The following is an 18,846-nucleotide window of genomic DNA, read 5'->3' as shown; positions in this document are numbered from 1 at the left end:
AGTACACAGAAATCAACAGCTTCAACACTTTTGTGCGGCGCGAAGAACGACTCTCTTCTCCGAATCGACTGATCGAAATACTTAACAATTGGTAGCTAAGCCGATTCACTGATTTGCATAATATTCGTGGAAACGAGTAACAGAGCTTAAATTTTAAACGGTGTCATAATACACCGTTTTGCTTTCAATTATTAAGGTACAAGAATTATACTGATCGAGAATAGGTACATAGATTGGACGAGCAAGTAATATTTCTTAATACAAAATATAAAACAGAGCATTATCATTAACTATTACATAAATCGTTATAATTTTTATTCCCGTTTTTGATGCAAGTAATATCCAAATTTGTTTGATAGTTGTACTATTATTGCATTTATTCACGTTACTACTCGTATTTATATTGCCAATTTACCGTTACAATATTGTTATTGATTTGCATCACCCATTAATATTTAATACCATTATTATTTTTCTCGTTTCTTCGAATAGCTGTCCACGTCAGCTAAACAGCAAAAAGTCTGAAAACAATTTTCGCGATTTCATCGCGATTGCAACGCAGATGCTCGCTAACGGCATGAGAGTTAATATCCATCGCGTGACAACTTAGCACTTTCATCTGATATTTATTACCACCTTCCGGGTACGAATAAGCGTTTAAGGATTAATCTGCCGCATGTCGCGAATCGTCGTGTGCGTCGAGCGTGTAGAGGAAGATAAAAGAAGTTGCACGCTGGCAGAGAAACGTTCCGAAGAACGCGTTCGGAACGCGCGCGCGCGCCTACCGTCGCGAAAGAAATTAGCGTGGATTTATGCCAGGAGGGGTCACGGAAGGGAGGGGATCGTCAAAAACCACGTTGGCGAGGCCAACAGCGTCGTCGAGTAAATAAGAACGTAAATCGGCGAGAGGGCCGTAAATTCCAGGCGCATTTGTTCCTAATTTAAAGAGTCCCCGAGAGCCGGGACCGACACCGTTTCTCGCCGGAGGGCGTATAAGGGGGGCAGGGAACCGCAACGGAGGGCTCTCTTCGGTTTTGCGGTGATTCTCTTTAGCGGGTGCCCGTTCTGGTAAAAAAAAAAAAAAGAAAGAACGAAGCGAGCGCGATTAATCTCCCGCTCGAGCACGTTCCAAAAGCTGCTCTCTCGACCTTGCGACTTATACGAGGATCTAAATTTGACCGTGCGCACTAATGAGCGTAGGCCGGCAATTCATTGACGTAGCGGGGAAAAAAGTATCGCACGTCGTAACGCGTTTGCTATAGCCGCTATAGCGATTGCACTTGCCGAGAGCGTTTAAATGCGTGAGCGAGATTATTTGACTTCAACACTCGTCTGCTCCATTCGAGTTGCGGAGTGCGATATATACAAGAATGACATGAGCTTACACCTTTTAAGTATCGTTTGAATTATACATAGTCGCATCCGAAACAGAAATACCTTATAAAAATCATTGACTTATCGCATTCTTGTAAAAAGATCTTTGTTGTATTTTACTTTGATAGTGTTAATGTTACAACAGCGAAGACTGTCGCTTTTGTAAATTAGCTCGTAATGCATAGACATGTAGCTTCTTTCGAGCGTATTTTTGTAAATGCAAACGAAATATGCTAGATTTTATAATTATATATACCATAAATACATCATAGGATTTTTTAAATAAATATATCATAACTTGTAGCATAATGAATGCATTATTTTTACCTAATAGGACGCTATTTAATACAGCAGTTATTTATGCATACATTATTAAGTATATATAATATTGAACAGTTAGAGTAACGCGGACAATCAGTTTAAAATAATTGTACAATACGTTCAATTCAAAGGTTTAGAGTACAAATTCTTCATTGGTAATTTTTGACATTGCATATCAACGTCATGTGTCGATATTCTCGAAATAGGTACCGCAACAGTCCTAGTAGGTGACACGTAGTAAGGGGATTCCAATAGCGTTCGCTATTTTTACAGCGTGACGACGCGATAGCGGGCGCGTCACGGCGAGAAAGAAGAAGTTAGTCCCGCACGCGGACAGACCGTTACGGGACGTGTGCGCGGTCTCCTCCCGCATATTTAGCGCCCTCCCCATGTCAAAAACGAGGCCATAAAACACGCTTGCGCGTAAATAAAATGCGGTCGGTTCGCCGTCTGCTCTCGGCGAAACTAGGCAATAGGCAGCTATACGGAGAAACGACTCGTATCCTCTTTGACACCCCCTGCTCCTTCCCTCATACTCCATTCACCCTCCATTCCCCCGGTTGCGTACAAGAAATATGAGACTCCGTCCGAGAATTCTCTGCGCCGGTGCTTGAGCTTCACATTTCTTCAGAGAGACTTTTCCCCTCTTGAATTACATAAATTATATATAAAAAACCTATTTAGCTTTAATAAATTAATTCCATTTAATATAATTTAATGTCAATTTTTACTCTACACACATTTTATATTTAATTTTTAATTTATATATATACGTATATTTTTTCTTTGCTTTTAAAAAAATGATAAAAAAGAGTCATTTGCAGTTAATTTTACTTAAACTCTTTAAGATCCGTATTTATATCATCATTATGTAAATCTGAATATTTTATAATTTGACTGTTCTTGAAACAAGACTCAAAGAGTTATTGTATAAAGGGACATACTACTCTTTCCAAATTTTAAGAGATGATCGCTTTATACATATATAGTGAACTTTACGTTTAAAATTCAACGTGATCCTCCACAGCCGGCTGTTTGTTTTTTTTTTAGCTCAGATCAACTCCCGGCGAAAAAGGGTTCTTTGTTTCCATCGTTCGCGATATCGCGCTCAAACGGATCCGCGACGCGCTGCTCGCGAATGTGCACGTGATGGGAGGGTTAAGCGACGACGCGTGGACGCAGTTTTGTTTTAGCCGGGACGATTCGAAACGCGCGTGGGGAGGGGTTAGATTGGCAAAAGGACCACGGAAAATCCAGCCGGGGTTTGCCACCGCGGGTGTTATCCACGACGACGTCGATAAGAGGCGCCTGCATTGTCCGGCGGTCACGTGTTCCTATACCGTGCCCTAACTTCGCCACCCCTCGCGGGACACCAGACCATCCCGCTTCGCTGTTTATATTAAACTCCGGGGTTAATACCGTGGCTTACTCTAATGCCGGGGCAACCCCTTGCCCTGCGATACGCCGATAAGGAATATGCATGCGGACACGGGTGGTGGATCCGCTCTCTCTTGCCGACGGCACTCTGAATACGCTGTTTACAACACGAACAACAACGATATGGATATTATTCGCATTAAAAACCACGTGCATCACGAAAATCAGCTGGAAGATGATCTTACATGTTATATGAATCGAGAGACATATATTGAAACTATTTTACAACATATTTCTAGAAAAAAATTTATAACAGAAAGTTTCTCAAAGCATCTGGTATATAAAAGCCTGTAGATGCTCAAAGGTAAAACTGTGTACAGATAATATATATAGAAACATTTCAAAAAGAAAATAATTTTTAGCTTGAAAGTATTCTGAAGGACACAATTAGTCGAATTGTAAAAGCTAATAGATGCTACAGTATATCAGAATATTTATAAGTTACAGAAACTCGAAATCTATGATACATGTGATACATATTCGATATAAAAAATAAATGCTTATGAGGATACTACATAAATACGTAAAATCATTTTATGTATTTCAAGAAAATCGAAAATTATTTAGAAATAAATCTGTTTTGCGAGATTTTTATTTTTATTATGTATTATATATTGATTTTTATCTCTTGAGCAGTTACCAGAAGAGGCGATACGCTTCTTTTGTTGCGATAATAATCCGATTTAATATGACCTCTGCGAATCATTATCCTACAAACCATAATGAGCCGTCGTATTTTCCGCACGTCATTAATGTGTCGCGATCTAATCGATATTTATAGCGATGTAATGTGTTGCGCTCTATTTCATTCAGTATTCAGTTAATTGGGTTATCCTCTTTAAGATAGATTATATAACTTCAACTTGTCAATGTATCTGTATAGCGTGTAAAATTCTGCGATATATGTTAAGAAATGCATCAATATTTCTTATGTAATATAGTTGGAGTGTAATAATCTCATAAATATATATCAGCTTAATATATTATTAATAAATAATATGTATTATCTTTTTTGTTGTTCTCTTTGCATAAGAGGGAATCGAAATAATCACCCAAAACATATATATATTTTATAAAACGCATATTATATAAAACATATTAATAATCTGGCTAGTAATGGCAATTTAAGTATACGACGTACACGGAAAAAATATTATTTCCGTTCTTCCAGTTATTTAATAAATAAGAAACACAGGTACAAAGTATTAATTGCATAATAATTAATACTTTTTCATTAATATAATAAAAAATGTAACCTGTGTATTAAAATACTTTTTTTTTTACGTGAGGAAATCTTCAACTATATCCAGGCCTAAGCCCGGTTTCAACCTATAGTCCCCCGTTTAACAGACGGGAAGACCCCCTCGCCCTCCGGGAAGAGGAACGAGGGGAGTGTGGGATTCTAATTAGAAAAATATCAAGATAGAACACATGTGTATTTGAATTAAAATACAGTAAAAAAAATACAACTGTAACGGCGTCGTTGTAATTCTTTCAACTTGAAGAAAACTCAATGATTCAATTTCCAGCAGTCGTTAATGGGTTAATCGATCATAAGCCGCGATGTCGGGATGTTCCTCAATTTACGTCCGAGCCTTTGAGTTCCAGATCTCGACGACACGACGCATCGGAGCGTCGCGTCGCTCGAGCGAGTGCGAGTATAATTCGAACATCGTCAGCCGGCGTGGAGCGATGCGCGGATGAAGAGGGCAGATAATAAAATGAAAATGGGTAACGCTTAAAGTCAAGAGTTCGGGGGCGGCGAGAACCCCCGATCCGAGCGGCGCGGCGCGCGGCGTAACAATGCGAGATAGAGGACCTACCATGGGGTAGGAGGAAGGGTCGCGGACTCGGGTTCACAGATAACACGTCCCTCCGCGACTCCTCCGCATCCCGCTGCGACCTCCGTCCATCTCTCTACCCCTTCTTGTATCTCTCTCTTTCTCCCTCGCTCTTTTGGTGTTACATGAGGTGAGTACGTGTATGTGTGTATGTACGGGGGCGCAACGCGAGAGTCGTCACCCTCTCGAAACATAGCCGGGTAGTTAGCGGCGCGATGTACCGCACAGTGGCGTCGGCATTTGCATTGTTTTTCTCCGGGCCGCGAACGAAAGTGCGAGAGCCGCGAGAAAACGCGATGGATGGACGTTTAAGTACGAGTGTGTCGTGGAGCGCGACTTTGTGACGGGTGCTTTTTCTTTCGTTTATCTTTCTTTTCAAGAGCGTGAGAGTCGCGTCGCTTTGCTCGTGTTAATCGAGCTTTGCATCGACTTCTCCGAAACTAACAAGCTTCTAGTGATTCAGAGATATTTCATTATCACAATATTTCTATAAGATGAGTCATTCTTCAAGATTTAATATATAAATAATTGTTATATAATTATTTATATTATATAAATAATTATCTGAACTATTTATCTTTTTTCGTTGTAGTCGGATACATGATAGTTAATTGTTTAAATATTATACGAATTTAAAATCGCTAGGGAGATGTGAATTCTTCACTATCTGAACAACCTTCCACGCTAATAATAGACGCAAAACAGAATAATTCGCCGAGGGTTGCAAAAGAGAATATATGACAAGGAATTTTACAACACGCACATCCAATTACGCAAAATATCGCCGATATTTTCACCGTTTCCGTCGACCTCGTCGCGTCTTCGCGAATCTATTACTGTGGTATCGCATTGCAGGAACTGGGAAATCATGATTACTTGATTGACGAACGTCTGGCAAGCTCCGGCTCTACTCGCTTAGATTCATTCCATGATAGATGCTGATTAGTTGGTGACGCGGGGTGACGTGGTTTGACTATCGAAGCGATTTCTATCCCACATCCTTCATTCTGCACCGCGTTCCCCCCTTTGCCGCTCGCATCCTCCACGGGCGGGCGCTCTTTCCCGCTCGCGCTCGACATTTCGAGTGCACGATTGTTTCGTCATGTCGATAAATTATCCGAGGTTAACAGGTGAGTACGGACGGACAGACGGCGATAATAACGACAATGATAAACGCGTCAATATTAATACGCCGACCTATTCGGGAACGCGATTATCGAACGATATTGATGATGAACCGATGTATAACTGTCGTGACGAATCGCGGCGTGGCCTGGCATTCGAAATTGTGAATTCGGGACGTGAAGTGCACATTCCGTTCACGGATCGCCTTCCGGGATTAATTGGCACGTTTCAGATAAAAGAGAATTTTCGTCTGTCTCTCCTATAATCTGTTTATATTTAAAAAGCATCGAAATATCTGCAAGTGTGGAAAGGATGTTTCGTCTTAGCGTGGATTTTAGTAATAGTAACTAAGTTAGTTTTGGTTTTCATTAATAAAATTTGTATTTTTATATATAATTAATTATAAATATACAGGTGATTTTTCGAACGATAAATGAATAATAGTTATATAATAAAAAACTGTGGAAAAAATTGACAATATGTAATCCATCCAGAATTCTAATAAAAAATATCTCGAATCTATTTTTAACTCATAATTTTATGGCAACTAAGATTCGAATAATTTCTACATATCTTCCGGTTTCTGACGAGAAAATATATGCAATAAGCTCGAAACGTTCGTCAATCAAGCGAAGAATGCGGCAGAGGATCGTGAGGGAAGAGGAGTACGGCGAACCGAGATATTTGCGTGATGAAATTAAGGTGTAATTACTATTGACAGTCCTTGTCAGTGGCGGCTGACAGGTGTGGGTGTGTACCAATCGTTACGTCAGTCTCGTATCTAGGCTCGAATAGAGGGTGCCCTGTCCGAATGTACCGAGTCATCGGCGGCGGTAGGAAATGGAGAAAAAAAAGAAGAGTGACCGCGCGGCCTCGTGCAGTGCCTACATTAATGATGTGGCAATATTTTATTAAACATACCGGCACGCGGTACTCGAGAGCCTCACAGCTACAGCGGTTCGCATTCATCTCGCTCGATTTCTCAATGCTCCTAGAAAATCACCTATTTCCCGACCTTTATCGATTTATTTCAATTTTATATATCTATTTAAAATATATTTTAGAATATATTTATTCAGAGCATCAGAGCGTAAATAGTAAATTTGATATCTTTCAAGAAGAGATTTTAAAATTATTTTATAAGAGATATTTTTTTATATCTCTTATTATAAAATAATTTTGAAATCTCTTCTGATGATTAAATTTGACATCAATCGAGAAATTATTGATAACGAGCTGCGAGATTTAAGTATAATTTACACGATTCCTAAAAATCAAAATATTTCAACCGAAGAATCTTAAATCCCCGTCCAAATAAATACTATATAACATATACCGAAGTACCCGTTCATCAATAATTATCTCTCCATCCAATTGTCCAATCCTTCTTTTCGCTCATTAGCATCGACGAGATGTATAATACATTGAGCGCCTTCGAACACGCGCGGTAAAAAGTCAACGCGTAGGTAGCCGGAAGTAGTCGGAGCGCCGCAGAGATGCCCCGCGAGATCTACATCTCTCCCTCCCTTTCTCTCTCACGTGGAGGACGATGTCGGCTGTCCCCCGTTGGGCTTACGTTCTTAATTAGATCGTTAAATACCGGTGGCATCCGCGCGCGCAGAAACGCAACGTACCAGCGCAGCGGCGGCGTATCACCAGCAACACGCCCGTCCGCTCGTCAGGCTCGCTCGCGCGATGGTTTGCTGGCTGTTGGGCAAGGCAGAGGTAGAGGGAATTGCATTGCATGCCACATAATCGTGGGAGTGTTTCCCATCAAGATACACGTAGGTACCGCACACTCGCTCGCGCGCGGGGGCTCCGGTAATACCCTCTCTCGCATAAATATATCCGCGCCGCGCACATTTACATGCCCCGTCTCTACGGGGTGGCTCGGCACGGCGCACGCCGAGATAATGCGACCGATCCTAAACCAAGGTAGCTTGGATTTCGAGGCAAATCGGACCAGCCTAATCTTGAGCGGAAAGCGGGACGGCTGATAACGATTCGTGCGCGGGTCTCGCGTTTTTCTTCACGACGAGATTTCTCGCGAGTTAAGGGTGCGAAGGGACGAGAGAACGATAAAGCTTGCGCCTCAAATTTTTATTCTAATATAAGAAGTAGAGAAGGATATATAATTCCGTCTAGAATTTTATTTATTACAGTTAATTAAAATTCTATATTTTATACAGGAAAAATAAATTAACTTTTAAGAAAAATATCAGCATTGTCCTCTTTTCGACACTCGATTTTGCAACGCGACGCGAAACAGCCATCTGAAAATTGATCGTGAGATTCCCGGGAAACGTTACTGACCGCGGGGATAAATGGCAGCGCCGGTTATTCTTGCAATTAAAGGTCTCTCTAGCTAAGAGAGAGCGAGCTATCGTGGCGCGGACGAGCTCCTTTTCCCGTGTAATTACGGCCGATGTATCGACGTCGTGGACGTAATGATCTCGGGCGACGATTATTCAAGCGGCGGCGCGGCGCGGCGCGCTCGAATGTTTTGGACCACCGGGTATGCAATATCTCGTGCATACTGCACAACATCGGAGAAAGCTGAGAGGCGGCCGATCTTAGCGAGCTAAACGTACTTTATGCACCGTGCCCTCGTTCCGCCGTTTTATCCGAACAATTAGACACGTGGTCCGACGCGGACCACGGGGTGTACGAAAAAAAGTCGCAACCCTCCATTTCACGGGCCGGGCGGAGAGGAATTCCCGGCTGCAGAGGAGAAAGAGAGAGAAAGGAAGCAGGAAAGAAATTTAGCCGCGCTCGCGCCGCCGGACACGCTAATTTCACGTCAATTACACGCGACACGTAACGTACCGTAATCGCACGAGGTCTTCCCGAAGCAACGCTAAACACATGTATTAAAATACCGATAGATATTGGAACGCGAAAGGCACGATTTCGTTTCAGCTACCATTCTCGTGATCAGATATGGCTGACGTAACTTTTATAATTGAGTTGATTCAATCCCGATAAATAAATATGTATCTTAATTAACGTAAGAAGCTCAACGTTAATCCTCCTCATTATTTATTTTCTTCATAAATAGAAAGTAATCATAAATATAGTCTTATACGGAATCACCAATACAATTGTAACGGTAATAAAGTAATGAATAGAAATATACGCTAATGAGGAATCTGTAGCGGGATTGTGTTCGATTTTATTGTAAGTGAGATCAATCATTCGGTTCTTGTGATACAAGTTCTTGTGCCCAACAAAAACAATTCAATTATTGGACAGCGGGAAGTTGCGAGATGATTTAAACGGCTTGACATAAAGTGTTATGACGTACGTTTTCTGGTAACAGCAATTTGCATATCAGACCGGTTGAGATAATCGTTATCGCGACATTAGATGTTTTTCAAGATCGGATTAACTATCAAACGTTAATTATCAAACGCTTCTATCTATATAATATAAAGCGTACGGAGCAAAAGTTTGAGCGGCGATCGTTCATTATCTCGTAATGCAATCTTAAAACCGCATACCGGCCTCGGTACAATTAATAATACATTTCGCATTCGTTATTTCTACGTTTCGCTAAAGTGACACACCTCGATTAGCGTAATAACGTGCTACGGTACGTGCGAACATTTATTCTGCTTTTCATTTCAAACGAATTCATTCACGACCGCGAGTTACAAACCGTTTCCACGGTTTTGCCTTCTATCATGTTAAATTGAACAAGATGATGTGTCCTGGCCCATTCGCTTTTTAACCTTCCAATAATGTAATCCCTTTAATCTCTTAACTGTAATGAGTAATAAGCTAATTATCTCGAGTCGGTTGTCGGCATTATCAACACGTGACGATGTATTACGATATGTTATCGGAAATTTATTAATCAATATTTATTCCTAACTTGTGCGTGTGTGAGTTATCAATAAATTAAAAGTGACTATTTAAAACCTTTTCAAACCTAATGTTTAAAATCTTTTTGAAATAGGATTTGACATTTGCAAATGTCCATAGTTGTAAGTAAAAAAACCAAATTTTGGCATCTTATCATATATTTTAAAAATTATAAATAGTACTGTAAAGATGTAAGAATAAAGATAAAAAAATATTTTTTAGAAAATATAGATCCGTAAAATATTTCTGCTTTTGAATAACAAATCATTGAAAATGGATTCTTCGTAAACTAAACTTTCAACGTTATAAACAATTAATGAAACTTTAGTATTAATTAATTTCTCATCGACTTTCACTTCTACAAAATTTTTATTTGAGATTTAATAATGAAGAGAATCAATCAAAGCTTTACATTCATATTCTATATTTTTTGTATTATTCTTTTTTAATATCTTGAACCTCAAGTTAGTCAAAGAAATACTTTTCTGATCTATTCATCAAAGATACACAAGCATCCTACGCTCCTACGCTCATAAAAATATAATTACATTTAAAAAAGATTGCACATAAGCTGAGCTGCACGTTTAAGCGTTAAACTTTAGGTCGTAAGAGAGAATAGTGAAGAAAGGCTCACCCATATAGCAAGGATACGCGAGGAAGAAAAGGACTTGGAGGTCCGACGATCGCGTTCGGGCGCAGAAAGAATAGAAAAAGTCGAGCGGGGCAAAAAGGAGGAGGTAGAGGTGGTTCCCCGAGAATGGGGACATTAGCATAAGCTAAGCCGAGCTAAGCGTGCCCATATAGCACGGAAATAAATAGCCCCCCGTCTCGTATCTACGGCGAGATGCTTTAGCATGGGCCATCGTCGTGGTCGCCGCCGCCGCCGCCGCCGCCGCTGCCGCCGCCGCCGCCGCCGCCGCCGTTCTCCTCATCGTTCTCGTCGACCCCCCCTGACTGAAACCTACCGCCCGGTCGCGAGTCGTGTGCGTGCGAACGTGCGTGCACGTATCCAACAAGAGAACACACCGGCAGAAGAGAGGATCGCCCGGTCCGAAATCCTCTCGGTGTATACGTGACGCGTATATGCGATGGTGGTGGTTCCTCCTGGAGAAAGGAGCAGATGGGCCGGGAGATAGCTCGCGCGAGCGCTCGTTCGGACAGGATGCGGTTGTCATCGGATGCGACGAAAGAGGGAGAGAGATGGAGGGAAAAGGGAGGAGATAGATACCGGGGACTAGAGATTGGCTTCGGGGAGCGAGAACACGTTGCGGCGGGAGACGGACAGAGGGAAGTGGAGAAACGCATTGTCTCAACGGCTCGATGACGATCGCGACACAACGAAGGTACGTACGTACCTACGTACGTCCGCGTCGCCGCCGCCGCCGACGTCGCTGCGGCGTTACACATTGTTACGTCAGTGAATTGTCGTCATCCCGTCGCCGTCGTCTCCTGGTCCCGACGGGGATCGCGCTGCTGGATGACAGTCGCAGGCGTACCGGCGGCGATAATATCTCTGCCACGTCGATTAGACGGTGCCCGCGGTCAGCGAGCGACGGACGACGTCGAGAAAAGCGTACATCTCCTCTGGAGAGACATAGAGAGCGAGAGAGAGAGAGAGGGGAGGGGGGGAGAAATAGAGAGAACCACTCTCCGCTTACGCTCGGAGAGTTCTTCCGGCGCACGCTCTCCTGCCACCCGGTATGTGGTACAGGAACCGTGAGGCTTCGCGATCGGGGGGAAGAGAAAGAGCATTGTCCCTCTCGGTGCGCTGCTAGCGCGCCTCTCTAGGCCCGTCGAGGATCGCGGCTACGTGACAACGAGCATCTTCGAGATAGCATCGTCATGACGATTATAGGCGGGACAGGCAGGCAGACGCGGGTAATACGGACGACGACCGAAGTATCGTTGTGCGTAGGAAATACGTCGTCAAGACCCACGGCTCGTGCTAGACGCACAAACGCGAATGGTTTTCTAGCTCTCCCGACGCGTTTTTCAAAAAGAATTTATGACGAATCTGTCATCGTGCGCTCGTGATGTCTAGATAATATTTCATGAGATATAATGTCTTATATGTATCGTAAAGTAAGTCTTTCTTCTTCGACAAAAAGAACGACGGCTTGACAGAGCTTGAAAAAAAAACTTCCAAGGAATGCAGAACTAAGATTTTTTAATAAAACTCGCGGATCTATTTTTAGAAGTATTTTGAATTATGACGAATCACAATTTATCATCATATATTTTTGTTGAAATAGAGGGAGGGAGTATTTAAGTAGATTATAACTCAAGTTAAAAACCGAGACTAAAGCGATCGAATAATAATCTCAGACTCACCGGTGGTGAAGAGGACGATGGCCTTGAGGCAGCTGTATTCCGCGGAGTCGACGTGGAGCGCCTTGAGTTTCTCCACTTGCTCCTGGAAGATCCTGATGTGATCCATGAAGGCGACCACGCGGTCCGCCGCCATCGGCGAGGCGTGAAGGCCCGCCGCCGCTAGAAGCGGCGCCACGTGGAGGGGCATCGAGCACTGGCTCGCGTTCAGGACGAACAGCTCGCTCCACACTAGCCTGAGCAGGGCCACCTGGTCCGTCACCTGAAGATCCGGGAAGAACGGGATGTTCCGGGCCCACTCGACCGCCGAGAAGAGCAGCCGCGCCGCGAGCTCACAGATATTGTCGATACCCATGATGTTGTTGGGGGGCTGTATGCATGACTGGCCGTATCTCGAGGTCGGATAGGGCTCCGCCCTCAGCAGCAGGCTTATATACGACGAGAGGTAAGAGTGTCCGTTTAGGCTGGCACACGCGACCGCGTCCCCGTTCGTCAGGGCGAACTGGCCCGGCAGACCCGGCAGCGAGGGTTGCGACGCCGGCACTCGCCCCCTCTGCACAGCTGAAAAATAGAAGGCGTCGTTTGATAATGTGAAGACTCGCCTCTACCTAAGTTGCTGATCTCGCTTTCACGTTACACGGTACGGTCTCTGTACCGTCTTGTCCCGAGGTCTTACGGATCAAGACGGCGAAGTTAGTTGAAGCGATCGAGCTTGCGGAATCCGAACGTCTTGGAAGTATTACATGTGAAGAGCTAGAAAGATAACAGATGAAAAATATAAAATATATCAAAACTGCGATCTTATTTCTTACATCTCTCTCTTTAAAGGTATAAAATGTAGAAGTTTTCAAATGTAACTTTCATAAATTATTTGTAATTGTACATCTCGCTTTAACGCCAACGCGCTTTAACTCGTCCTAGTTTTACGCGTGACCTTCATCCATCCCTTTCTTAAACTGTCTCGAGGTTTCTAGGAAAATTTCAACGTACGCGGGGAGCCTGATAAGCCTGTTGCGCAATAAGATTTATCTATGCAGTCACGCGTCATCGAGTTCGCGACTCCGGCATAAAGGAGAAACGGGCTCTTTCACTTTTCGGTAACGCAATATCCCTGGTTGAAATATCTATATCTAAACCGTACCTAGCTCGCATTTTCAGAGATACATATCCATTCACTATCAGTATGTATGAATTATTGTATCAATGTTCGTACATTGAACGTCAACGCGAGATAAGAATCAGACGCGCGTGATTTAGCGACGAGCACGTACCGTTAACCTTGATTAAGCATAAAGTATCAACGGTCGTCGTATCCTTGAATACCCCCCAAACAAACGGATTGCGCCATGCACGTCTATAACGCGAATTTCTATGTCGCCCAGGGCGATCATCCTCATCAGACAGGCGTGACGTAACGAACGGAGGTCCAGGTCCTCTCCTCGGACTTCGCTCGTGTGCCAACCACCGCGTGGCTAACGGTCCACTTCGTGAGAGAGAAAGAGAGAGACCCGTTCGAGCAATTCGTGCCTCGCAACGGAGGATTTAGCTGGGGGGATACATAACGCCACTCATTTATCCGCGTACACTACTTCGCTACGTGCGCTAGCCACTTCCAAGAAGTCACCGGCACGGCGACGCGAATGACCACGGGAGAAGGCACGACACCTGTACCGGAACCCGGATGAGTCTCTCGCGGCGATACTCTCGAGTGCCTGCAAATATTGTGCAAAGGCAAATACACGCCGCGCGGTACGTGCCATAACGTGCGGCACGTTCAAGTACACGCAAATATACGATCGCACGAGAGACGCCGCCGGTGTCGGCCGATTCGATCGCAGCCGTACAAATTTCGCCGAAAGCTGTGCCGGCGCGGCGCGGCCGTGCCGGTTCATCGACCGACCGTTATTATCGTCATCATCATCATCATTATCCTCATCATCGTCGTATCATTGAGGTTAATGCCCGCTGCAATTCTAGGCATACTATTTCGACGGATTTACCTTTTTTACGGAGTTACCGCTTTTTGCCGAGACACGTGCGTTATTGAGAGAATTTGTAATTTTTCTGCATTAGGTATTATGCTATTCTTTTCGCAAGACAGAAGTGTTCAATATTGCAATCTGGAATAATGATTGTTACAATCAGCATGTCTAATAAAAACGTTATATCTTTTCTTATAGCAATTGTGTGACTTCACTTAAAATAATTACGTATATTATACATTTATTCAATAAATATATCACGTCATAAACTTTGTATACTCGAACATGACGCGGTCTACATAAACTTAATTAAATTTAAATCTCGCTAGATCAATATTTTATATTATAAATAATTTTAATTCTGTGTTTATTTTTCTTCCAACGAGTCTTCTTCTTTCGCGAATAACGAGATTAAGATTAAAATTCGTTCTTCGCGGATTTTCTTCGCGGTTTTGGTTATCGATCGGTGACTTCCTTACGGGCTTCGATCGCGAGCGACGTCCGTGCCTTTCCGTGCGCGATCATGCGAGATGTCCTGCAAACCGTTACGTACTTATAAACGTGCCTCTGCCGCATTCTCCGGGGCGCGATTACCGCGATTATTACCGGACCGCGCATTTTTTCCGCCGCGCGGACTAACACGTACACACATACGAAAAGGAGGAGGAGGACGAGGTGGACGACGACGCGATTACTCTGTTGAGTAACGACCGCGCGTGTTCTTGCGCGATTGTCCGCCGTGCGAGCGTATATGCGATTGCGCTCATCTGTCCGCGTAACGCAATTACTTCGCGTTACTCGAGTGTGCTTTCACTCGCGATAATTGGCAAATGACGGGGCAACGCGTGCGCGTGACAATGCTGAAAACGAGGCGACCGGAACGAGCTGCCGACGAGCCTTCGCAAATCTGCGCCTCAACTTCTCGAGTATTGAAGCGAATAACGTGAATTATTTAAATGCGTGCAGCTCGTTGGATACGTGGAAACTTGAGGCGTCTCAAGGTTGGACTTTTCCACGCGTAATTTAGAATAATAATTTCGCAACTTGTCTGTCTTCTTCCTAGAAATTTTAAATTAGCAATAATCACTATTTATACTGCTACATTATGTTATAATAATAACTATCATTTATAATATATATCAATTAAAGATGTAAAGCACCAGGCAAGATAAGTTATATATTTCCAGAAAATTACTTTTCTCGTGAAAGAAGATTCCAAATACTAAATTCGATAAGTGTACAAAGACCTATCTGTTTTATAAAAATATTAAATACAGAATTAATGTAAAGATTATAAGACATCTTTTTGTATTTTTTTTTTAAGTAAATAATGCATTACTTTTATCTGTCTCATATTTTTATTTTTGACACTTATGTACTTTTCCGTGTACGCTAAGTCTTTTCAGTTATTAATATTAATGTAATATTAATAGCATCAGACTAAAATGATCGCGAATCTTAAGAGGACGACGCAGCTTCGATGACATTCTAGAGGACTCTCGATCTTCGGAACGCGGAACCGAGAGAGCGAGAGCATTGAGAGCACACTTAAACCCCTCAGCCGAAAGGGAACACCGTCTAGGACGTACCCCGGCAAATTGCGACGATCGTAACAACGCGTAGGCGTACGTACGGCGTATACCGACGCGGCGCGATGCAGCGCTCGTGTTCTCGGAAGAGATAGCGACTCGAGAGCGAGACGGCGAGTGCGAGAGAAAGACCGCTCGCTCTAGCTCGCGAGAGAGACTAGCGCGGTGATGCGGGACCAGGAGAGGGTGGCACGTTAAAAGCGAAACGGAGAACGGACGAGAAGCAGCGGTCACGGAGGAAGAAGAAGACGACGACGACGAAGAAGATGAGGAGCGAGGAAGGGAGTCTTTCACGTACGAGATTCTCCTGCTCGAGAGAGCCGAGACTCGAAGAAACGGCGCCCCGCTGAGAAGCGCCTGGATGCCAACCTCCGCCCCGCGGCTCTAACGAAGGAATGGGCTCTGCTCTCCTCTCTCTTCCTTCCTTCTCCATCTCGTCGCTTCTCTTTCTATTCGCCTCTCCGTACGTCGTTCCGGTCCCATCCCTCTCCGCTCTCACCTTTCTTCGCGAAAGGGATCCACATGAGGGATCCAGACGGGAGGGTCCACTGTCGTCCCCCTCCAGAGCGCGAGGAGGGATCGACGAAAGTCCCATTTAACTGCGCTCCGGACAGCGGCGCCGCACTTCCGCGATATCGATGCATCGACGATGAGGCGATGAGAAAGAGAGGGAAATCGCATACAATGACGCAAAGTTGACACGCGAAATCGGAGATAAACATGTTCTGAGCATGCGGGTAAGCTTGTCCAGATCGTCCGATATTGCCGAGAGTGATTCATCGCGACTGCACTCCTTTTTTCTCTCCGTTTCCTTCGCCGACATCTCGACCCGCCTTCTCCAAATCGTAATCGTGTACGAAAATTATAGATGAGGATTTGTGGAAACGGAAAAGCAACGAGGATCGACAAATCAATGAAATAAAAAGTTAACAGAGTAAGAAGGAATAAAATTAGCCCAATGGCATAAGAAAAGTATAAGAAGGGAAAGAGAATCTCTCAAAAGAGATATTTTTAGTCGAAATATTAGATCCAATATTTAATTTTTTTGTCTACAATATCATATACATATATGTGTGTGCCTGTATTTAATTGTCATATTTTATGTGCGGTTCATTTATATATTGCTATTTTGTGTTAATACACGCTTTCGCTCGCAGGCATACACATTTCATATGCATGCGTCCATTAATTTATTGTTTTATCGATATCTAACACATTTATCCTCCGGAAATCAACGGACCAAAGGATCGCTCGCGGGAACGGCGTATTCCACAAGGAGAAAACCGGACAGATGGGAATAGCCGCGCGTATCGACCTGGCTGGGTTTCGCGAGCGAAACCGGGACGCCCGTGGTCCCGGCGAGGGACGATCCGCGCGAGAGAATCTCAACGGCCGGCGGAGGATGCGAATTAGCATGATGCGGTTCCCCGATAGCGCCGAGTGCGCGCGCGGCGCGGCGTAAACGTGTATATACGGTACGGTGTATGCAGATTCGGTACCGTTACCACCGTAGCCATCTATCCGAGTCCGAGCCGACCGCTCGCTCGCCTTGGCTCCGTACCTTAGCAGCAGTCCGCGTGACGTCGTAGCCGCAATCAGGCGATACCGTCTCCGCCGCGCTGGATTAACCGCATCGATCCGTGGTTTCTCCTCGTTAAAAGACTCACCACGATGCTGATGCGCCGCGCCGCGATTCCCGATAGTTGCCACCGTATTTTGTACCGTTGTTAGTGACGGTTTATCGCTATCTTTAATTATTGAGATGTAAGTTGAACAAGAGTCGATCGGAATCGATTTGACATTGGGATAAATGTTGCTATAATAAATATTAGTTTTTTATTTTATTTGTTATTTATTATTTATTATTTATTATTTATTATTATTTGCTATTATGTGTTATACATTTGTATTTATTATTTTTACTCCCGGCTGCTGCCAACCGAAGGTTGGCGAAGACGAGGGAGTACGCGTTTCACCGAAGCCGAATCTTTGTTATTTTTGAATGGCCATTATTTTTTGACAAGTAGATACCAGATGTTTCAAGTGGAAAAAACAAAAATTTTATAGGGAAACAATAAAAGTAATTTTAATTTTTTAGAAAAATTCAAATGTAGACAATAGATTATATAGTATTTTTAATAGATATAAATATTCCGGGATATAAAAGTAGTATAAAAAATTTTTTCCAGCAAAAAGTGAACTTTTTGCACATTTATATCGCATAACAATTCCATTCGTATCAAAGTTCAATGATGATAAACCTCGTCTGGAAACGCCGAATATAATGTTCCCTTCGATAAGAACGATTATAGTGACTTGTAGCGCAAGAGCGAGTTATGGCGGTGGATCAGGGTGCCGGAAAAAATGGGGTTTCCCGTTGATTAGATCTAATCCGGATTTTTCCACTCGAATGAAATAAGAGCATTAAATCTCCGAAGAAATGAGAAAGCGATAAATTGACCTTAATTTAATAAAGCTATTATCAACTTCAAGATATTTAGCAATAAAGATTAATGCAAATCAATATTGATACAAAAATGCGAAATAAAAGAGTAGAGCTTGCTTAAATTTCTTTATGTTGTAACTAGTTATCAAATTTCTGACCGATCATTGCAGACCCAAATTTAATGTATTGTATTTATTAAAATACTTTTACTTTTATTTATTATTTAGTGGAATAAAAATTATTATACACTCGATTACCTAATGCACTGAAAGGTAAGAGTAAAAAATGAACCTTCAAAAGGGGCTTGCTTTTAAATCGAAACAGGACTTTAACTAACGAAAGAAATGAGGGTGTGCTGACTATGAATGATCATGAATTTTTCATGTAGCCTTCCACTAAATGGAATTACGACCAGCATCGAACACCAATGTCGATTGTGGAATTCTAAAATCGATAAAAATAGCCTTTTTCTTTCTACCAGATTAGATGGATTCTTTTGATAAAGGACTATCTCGTTGACAAAGGGTAGCCGCTAACGG

The 18,846-nt window shown here is 43.1% G+C and overlaps 1 protein-coding gene across 2 annotated transcripts in view; it reads right to left on the bottom strand.

Moving 5' to 3' along the window:
- Svp (nuclear receptor subfamily 2 group F member 1-B) overlaps window positions 1-18,846 on the bottom strand; it is a 120,460-nt gene that overhangs the window by 53,405 nt on the left and 48,209 nt on the right. For both annotated transcript variants that reach the window (XM_071787417.1, XM_071787418.1), the window contains exon 3: window positions 12,294-12,851. In XM_071787417.1, coding sequence (XP_071643518.1) covers window positions 12,294-12,851 — 558 coding nt within the window. The remainder of the gene's footprint in view (window positions 1-12,293; window positions 12,852-18,846) is intronic.

Source organism: Temnothorax longispinosus, chromosome 9 (genome assembly GCF_030848805.1).
Source record: "Temnothorax longispinosus isolate EJ_2023e chromosome 9, Tlon_JGU_v1, whole genome shotgun sequence".
NCBI classification, from domain to species: domain Eukaryota; kingdom Metazoa; phylum Arthropoda; class Insecta; order Hymenoptera; family Formicidae; genus Temnothorax; species Temnothorax longispinosus.
This window is presented reverse-complemented; position numbering and strand designations above follow the sequence as displayed.